Raw genomic sequence first — 8,406 nt, forward strand, 5'->3', positions numbered from 1 at the left:
CAGCAGGAACTGATTATCCAGGATATTCACTATTCATTGAGACAGTCTTGGAATCAAGCATTCAGAAGCAGAGTGCAAAAGACTCAGGAATTATTTCAGCCCATTTCTTTTTTTGTTACTGTTGTTTTGTTTTCTTTCTTATTTAAAATAAGTTTTGTTGGTCCACGCTCCAGATCTCCTTTAAAAACACTTATCCAGGTAACATTCAGCTTAGTGCAAATGCAAAGATCTTCTAGGATCTGTAATCTTTTCGAACAGTGTGAGCCATCCAGTTCACTTTAGTAGTCCAACTTTCCCGGAGTGCTTCATCAAACTTCTGCTTAAATTGTTTTAGTGCTTCTTCCTCACTCTTCCCCAAGGCGAGAGAGTCCTAAGATCACAGGAAACAACCACATTAGGAACTCTGAAAACCACAGTTAGGGCCTCCTTCACCTTTCAACACAAACCACATTCTGATTTTTTCTGTTTTGACAGTGTTTCACCTATTATTCATTGAACAATATATCAGTGGTATTTTCTGGGTCTAAAGATGAAACTGAAGAATTAAGCAAATAATGTTCACCTTTACAGATCTATCCTTGTGCATGAGTCAAGACATAAAACATCCTCAAAATTACTATATTTAAGATGTAGGGATGCTGAACTTGGAGTGGTTGAGAGGAAGTTTCCTTTGACCACTAGGACTGACTACAGACCTTGTTCTACATAGCTGAAAATGAAAATTCACACACTGGAAAAATGCTAAGTCCTGCTGAGCTGTAAATCTTACTGCACCTTGAGATACTGGATGTCCTTGACAGAGGTCAGCTCTGGAAGCCCTGCAGTTAACATCAGTGCAAAGAGTGTAATAAATAGGTTTCCATGTTTCCGCAGGATCAAGTAGGCTTCTTCACAATACTGGCGGAACCTTCGTGTCCAACCACAAAGCACATGCAAGGAAGACAACGTGTGAGATCTTACACAGTTGACAAATACGTGTAACAATTTCCAACAATTGTTAGCTGGACTAACACACACATCCTAGGAAGGCAGTAATTGGAAGGACAAGAGATGTCTACAGAAGCTTCAATGCATTCCCACAAAAAAGTCCCATATCTCTCCAACAAGCCCTTGAAGCACTGGTAAAAAAATATCAAAAGCTTCAAAAACAGCACTGTTCTTCAGAAAGAGTAAAAAATGCGAAAGGTAATGCCAGTGTCCCATCTCCCTAAGAATCTGTTAGGTGAAATGCCCTGATGATCCCGTATAGTGGACCTACAGGGAATAAACAAAAGCTCTATAGCAGTTCCTACCAATCCAGCCTGTCTCTGTAAGGCAATTCCTTCCTGCAAATATGGTCAAAATTGAGCTGTCAGATCTGGCATAAAGATCCATCATGCAGACACTTGAGAACTTGTTCAATGTCTCCAAGCATGCCACTGTCCAGCATCTAGTCTGTAAATTTCCACACAAAATGTGGAAATTCCCTTCTGACTAAGATGACAAGTTATACTTCAAAGAATAAATTTTCTTCTGAGGCATTTTTAAAGGCAAATGGAATCCCACTACCATTTAAAGTACTCCATATTCTACAGCTCTTGCAATAGCACAGTCACCTAATAGCTTTTACTTCATGGTTTTAAAAATGGAGCTACAGGTTGATTTGCTTACTCTCCAAGAGAGACATGGATCACTCACTGGCAGCTGTTTTCCATTTTTCCTAGACACAACATGACAAATACATGCACAGCTTGTTCTACCAGAAGACTGTAGGATTTGTCAAGCCATACCTAGGTACTTAGTTTTAGATCTTTGTCAATAATTGCTTCCTGTGACTGATAGCAAAGTAAGAGCAAAACATCCAGAATGCCCCTCCTGTCAATTGCTGAGAGTGATACTGAAGGGAAAAGGAAGAATTGACCTCAGCAGGTGGGATCACAGAGGGTAATGTTCCCTGCAACCTGCTTCTGTGTTCCATTGTAGCTCCCTAAGCCATAAAGGGAAGGGGCATGCAAAAGTTTTGGGTTATAAGCACATGGCTGTGGATGCCTGAGCATCCAAGTATGGCCAGGATTGATGAGCACACTGATTGAAAAGAACTGACAGAAAGGCAGGAGTGAGCATGTTTTTTGCTTCATCTCACTTAAACAATGGTCTGTGGAATTCCTCCCTAGCATCCAGGGCTGCAGAAGGTAAAAAAAAGATGAGCCCAGAAGAAACTGGCACCTCCCTGTGGGAGGAGATAAAATGGAACTGTATCTCTCTACTAGAAAGCTGCAGGTTCTGATGCATGAAATAATATGTATATATATATCCTAGCGCAGGCAGAGAAGTAGACACTATTATAGATGCACATTAGCACACTTCCACACAAGTACAAATGAGCAAACCAAACCCAGACAGGTTTCTGGTGTGGGGGAAATTATCACCAGAGATCATCTCAGTTATAAAAGGAGGAGATCAAAATAATACTCACCGACCAAATTTTTCAGTGTTCCCTGTTTTTCCTTGTTGAATAACATGAATGAAATCATAGGTGAGTATGAAAGGTACCCGTTCCCTTTTAATTCCAAACTTGGACTTGAAGTTTCCAAGAATATGCCCAAAATCTATATGAAAGAGCTAAAAAAAACCCAGACAAACAAACAAAAGAAATTATAAGTTCTCAAGACAATTCTTGCACAGAGATATCGCAGTTATTCTACCCACAGAAGAGATTCTTACCTGACCATTTTTTCTGACCATGATATTGTCACTGTGTCTGTCACCGATCCCCAATACATAAGTAGCTACACAGTAGCCAGCACAAGACAGAGTAAATTCTTCAATGGCTCGATCCAAGTCATCTCTATAACCACAAAGACACACAACATTAGTGGATACTACTGCTAATTCATGTCCTGCTTGGACCTCAAAAAGGATTTTTACTTGGTAAACCAGAAGCCCATTACGATGCTGTACAACTAGACTTTTTTTTTGAGAGATAATACTATAAAAACCAGCTATGGAGAATAACAGAAATGCAAATACTATGAAAGGCAATGACGTGAAGAATTGAGACCCGTGTAGTTTTCTTGGGTCTGTTTGTTTGCCAAATCTATTATAACATACTCAACAACATACAGTCAAAATGCTGCAAATGCCAGAATTTCAGCTGTTTGAATTCCAGGGGCTCCATGAATCTCAGTCAGAATTTGACGTACTAGCAACATAAGTAATAACAAACCTGCCAGCAGAGCCACACATTCCTGAATATTGAAATAGAAACTTACAGGAATTTTGTAGCTTACACTATAGGTGAGAAAGTAACTGCAGAAATTACCCCAAATTGTATTCCTTCAGCCAGTTTAAGAGAGCATCTTTGTTGAAGGCAGCAGCAGCAGCAACATTGCTACTATTTAACTGAATGTCAGCAATAGTTTCTGAACTAGAAACAGCCTCAATAAGGCCTGAGTGATCTCCAGTAGCTAAACAGCCATAGGGCAATATTCTGAAAGAAAACACAAATTCATGTTAAAAACACCTTTCATGTATCAGTATTTTGAGTGGGGCTGAATATTCATGGTAACTTGAACATTAAACTCTCAAAGGTTACCGTACAAATATTGCTTGCCAAGTTAAAATACCAGCAATACATTTAAAACATTGATTTTTCCCTTTACATACATATATGTAAAAAAAATAAATGATAAGCCACGCTAATTTTCCCCTTTTACTACGAAACACAGTTACTTGTAATTTTCTAGGAAAAACCCTAGAGGGAGCCCTTTGTTTTCATTTGTTACTCTTCTGGCTAAACAGACAGCAAGTTACACACGTTCATTCTACACTAATTTTTTAATGTAAACGGAAAAGAGGCTTGTCTATTTCTCCTTTCTTCCTATTTCAACTTAAAACGCTAAAAACACTTAAATATAAACATGTTTTTCAACTTTTACTAATTTTAAGCATAGAAGCCTAATGAAAAACAGGAATACATCTTTTGACCCATCTGATACACTGCAATATTCCTGTGCATTCATATACTTTATCTAATAAAAATATCTACAACAATATAATTACATTAGACACAGTTAAAGATAGGAATCAAGGAGATATGGCTAAATAGATACTTGTATTTTTGCAAACTGTTTCCTCACTCCAGATGCTCAAAATGCTAAATAGAATTGCAATATAGATGAGAGCTCAATGTATGCAATGGAAATGTAAAACAAACTCTTCAAAGGCATCACAAATTGAGGTGTCTGCTCTGGTGTGGGCACCTCAGGTCAGGAATCTTATCTCAGTTCTGGTCATGGATCCATGAATGGAAGCGCATGCAAATCCAACTGCAGCACAGCAGCTACAGGCTGGCACTCACTGAATTACAAAGGTGTATAAAAAACCACAGGGCATGTTCAAATTTGTGTGTGTATATGTATAAAAAGCACTGCTGGTGGAGTTGTCATCAATGTGTATATTGCTACAAAGCAGAACCACATCTCAACTGAGGCTGCCTATTACCTCAAGCCATAGAAGAAAAATAAGCAGAATGCCAGATTACATTAATCAGAACTTTTGGCATAATAGCTATTAATAACTGGACTGTTTCTTTAGCTCACTGGTAACACAACTGAAGCAGCACAAGTAGTAATAACCATATAGCTGGGGATTCTTCCCTATTGTCAACAAAGTGAAAACCATATTCAACAGGGTCTTTAGAGAACACTCAAATTCAAAACAAAAAAATCTATTCTAACCTATCTCCCACTTATAAAGCCCCTGCACTCTCCAGAGCAGAGCTTTCTCACCATGAGCAGCAGGGTGTCTGTAATTGCCAAGCTCCAGCATTCATGATAGAAGGAAGCACTGCCCATCCTTATCACGACATGACAAACGTAAGCCAAGTATTGCCAGGTTAAAGTGCACGCTGGCCGCCTTCCACCGCATTTCAAACCACCCTACTTGCAGCTTAGCTGGGCACATGGCCAACAACTTCCCCTTCAAAAGCAAGCAATGATGAAAGCCTTCAGCCCCTTGAGGACTCTGTGCTTGCAACTGGAGGAAAAAACATCCTTGTCAGAGAGACAGTTTGACAGGAGTCAAGTTGGGGACAAATCCTCTGGGCCCTTTCCATCTCATCCTGGTCTTTCTGACTTCAACATCTGTTAGCAGGATATGCTCCCTGCTTTTTAATGCCAGTAAAGACCACGGACAGACCAAAACAGCAATTCTGGGCAGGACAGAAAATGTTCTTCTTCATTCCATTTAATACTGTTTATTTCAAGAGTTTAATTCTCCAGAGCATTATCTTTCCAAATACAACACCAAATTCTGGTAATTTATTAATGCATTCTCTGTAACTTCAGGTCCAGTGGTTGTAACAAATATATTTTTCAGTATGTTTGTGAACTCTGATTTCAGTCATACACAGCCATTTAACATCAGACTGCACACAGGCTAAGAAAGGTGAATATGAAAACTCACTATAAATTGAGAGTGAAATGTAGAAGTTTGGAGAACTCCCTCTATTTGTCCAAAAAGTAACCAAGAACTAAATACTTCTGTGATGATTTACCACAGCAAAGGTCATTCACCATAGATCAATCTCCAGAATTTCTGAATCTCTGTTATTTTACTTATTTCTCCCTTAACACAATTTCAATGCTGTAACACGGGTAAAGCAGCAGAAATACTTTTAGATGCCAGGATCACTCTCCTAAGAGATGCAACACTGCAGGCCCCGCAGCATGCTTGGCAAGACAGATATTATGCTCCTCTGCTATGACATATATTTGTAATATTTAAACATTCCTCATAGAAATAATAAAAAGTTATGTAATCTACTATGAGCATGCACATACACATGACTTCAGAAATAGAATTTTTTTAAGCAAAATAGCTTGAGAAATTGTAACTTTTCAGGGGGGACTAAACCTCCTAAAGTCTCAATTTGTCACTTTGCAGATGGAACCTGAATATAAATACTATTTAACTTAGTAAGTTTGCTCCATAATTATCCATATTTCAAGTACAAGAAACAGCTAGAGATAAACTACAGAAAGAACTGAAGAAGTTTGGTTGCACATAGTTTGTCTTAGAAATGACCAGGTATGGGGATTAAAGAACATGCTTTTTACTTTTCTCATTTCTCTCTGGTACTTGACTGAGTGACATCTAAGGCAAACTGAGTCAGAGTCAGTCTTCTCTAAATGACAGAGCAGTGGCCATCTGAGGCAATGTTCTCTGCTGTCTGCTGGTTGGGTCTGTATTAAGAAACAGATGCCATTTGCATCTCAAATTTTCTTCAGCTGTGCACTTCACAGTTCACCCAGTGATAGCCTAGGATGAAGGACCTATGGTAGAACATCGTTGCCTCCTCCTGCATACACAAACCCTGGTCTTGTGCTGGTATTTAACCAGAATGCACACACAGAAACCCAGACAACGAAACACATCACATGTGGAAGAGGCCAGTTTACCCATGAGACAAATTAGTTGACAGCGAAACAAACAAACCATCCAACCTTTCTCTGTCTTCAGCTTTGGAGATCTCAAAACCAGCATATATTTGGTGTTCCCCTCCAGAGCTGAGAAATCCCACTGGGAATATTGTGCTTGCTTTAGACAGATGGATGGAAGGAAGATGCTCCTAGTTAACTGAATAAATGGAAGAGGCCAATTATAGAACTTCAGTTCTCCCTGGGAACTTCTCCTTTCCATTTTTTTTTTTCTTCTGAGAGTTTTAAGAAACATCTTGGACATCAGAGCCACTTTTTGGCTTTCCTTTGTTGAGTTTAAAAAAATGCCTTAGTCTGGAAAAGCATATGTGATGACTCCTAATCACTATTCCTGTTTGTTAGGCCCAGTGTGTGGCCCAGGCTAGAACCACAAACTAAGCTTCTGGGAAGGCAGCAGCCTAAGAATACCTCATCTGGGATTCCACAGCTGCCAGAGGTTGTCCTTGCCCCTAAATGCCAGATCAGTCTCCTCACAGTCTATTTATAATGATAGAAATTAGCTAGTTTCCCCAAATTGATGTTCAATTTAACACATACTCAAGCCACCTCATTGCATACATACACTTCCAGAAACAATTTATATTATTCATGTTCCTGCCTTATCCCGTACTTCACTCAAAGGAATCTTTCTACAAGCAGCACAAGTAACAAGTTTATAGTTGTACTTCTCTGTGCATGCTAATGTTATGTGCCTTATGAAGCTCCCACTATTATGCTTGAACCACAAAAAATTTCAGTTGAGTTAAAAAAATCTAAATTAAGTATTTCAAGCAATATTTAAATAAGCACTTCTATTCTTATAAACAACACTTAAACACAAGGGATTATGGCTCCTTCACAGGCATACAAAATTTAACTTATGGCCTCACATGTTTTATAATAATGCGACACCCAGTACCTTCTTTAGATACAATTTTTCTAAAAAGACATTAGAAATTGAGAACTATGTTAACTGAAAGTGGTGCACAGATTTGGCTGGAAAAGCTCCCCATATACTAGAGGGTTGGATGGTAACAGTGAACAACACCTGATACTGTTTCTCCTTGGAATACTCTAGTATTCCTACAAAGAAATCATGCTTATCTTGGGTAGCAGATGAAGGTGAAAAAAAGCAAGAGCTTTAGAAGATACAAAAGTATTTCTGATCTGAAAATGGTCTTCTGACATTCAAATAGTGTTTTATCAAGAAGAGAATGCAAAGGCTTTGCAGAAGCAGCAGAACAAATGAGAAGACTCCTCTCAAACAGAGCATTTCTGCCCTAACAGAATAGTTAATACATGAGATTTTGTTTCCACTGGAAGTTTACGCCCTCACAAAACCTAGCCAAGGGAAGCAGAAATGGAAGATTTAGCATGAAATACAGACAAGTTCAACACCATAAAACCTTCTTTAATACTTAGTACAAGCACATTATGCTTTTTCTCCACTGACTTTATAACTGCTGGATTAGATCTACTTCACGGAAACAGCACTGAAAAGTTACATTTTAAGGAAGTTGCAATATTTTTTTTCCCACTATAGTAGTGGTTCATAAATATACCACCTCTGCTGTCAACCTCGTCTTACTATAGAATCTCATCTTACTCTTGAATGACTATCCACTGCTTATCAGGATTCAAAATTACAACTGAAAACATGCAGTAACTGAGAGTAGCAGATGGTAAACATAAAACAGATGGAAGGACTTACTCTTACACACATATTTAAATAATGAATGTCTGACTGCAGGATACTGACAAGGCTAAGAGTATAAATAATTCCCATATAGACACCAGTGATAATTCACTTGTCATCAACCTCCAGGCAGAGTACGTAGCCCTCCACCCATCCAGACCGCAACATTCTAACTCAAGAGGCACAAATATTATGCGAGTCAGACTCAAAAGCCTTGCTCAAGTCAAGGTAAGGACATCCACTACTCTTTCC

At 38.7% G+C, this 8,406-nt stretch overlaps 1 protein-coding gene across 1 annotated transcript in view; it reads right to left on the reverse strand.

Moving 5' to 3' along the window:
- Positions 1 to 232: 232 nt before the first annotated feature.
- The window catches only part of PIK3CB (phosphatidylinositol-4,5-bisphosphate 3-kinase, catalytic subunit beta), a 36,583-nt gene continuing 28,409 nt past the window's right edge, over positions 233 to 8,406 (reverse strand). Inside the window, exons 18-22 of the mRNA XM_010005076.1 lie at positions 3,302 to 3,469; positions 2,704 to 2,827; positions 2,456 to 2,601; positions 775 to 907; positions 233 to 370 (exon numbers count right to left, since the gene is read on the reverse strand). Of these exons, the coding sequence (XP_010003378.1) occupies positions 233 to 370; positions 775 to 907; positions 2,456 to 2,601; positions 2,704 to 2,827; positions 3,302 to 3,469 (709 nt within the window). The remainder of the gene's footprint in view (positions 371 to 774; positions 908 to 2,455; positions 2,602 to 2,703; positions 2,828 to 3,301; positions 3,470 to 8,406) is intronic.

The sequence above is a fragment of the Chaetura pelagica genome, unplaced genomic scaffold, assembly GCF_000747805.2.
Source record: "Chaetura pelagica isolate M959 unplaced genomic scaffold, ChaPel_1.0 scaffold219, whole genome shotgun sequence".
Taxonomy (NCBI): domain Eukaryota; kingdom Metazoa; phylum Chordata; class Aves; order Apodiformes; family Apodidae; genus Chaetura; species Chaetura pelagica.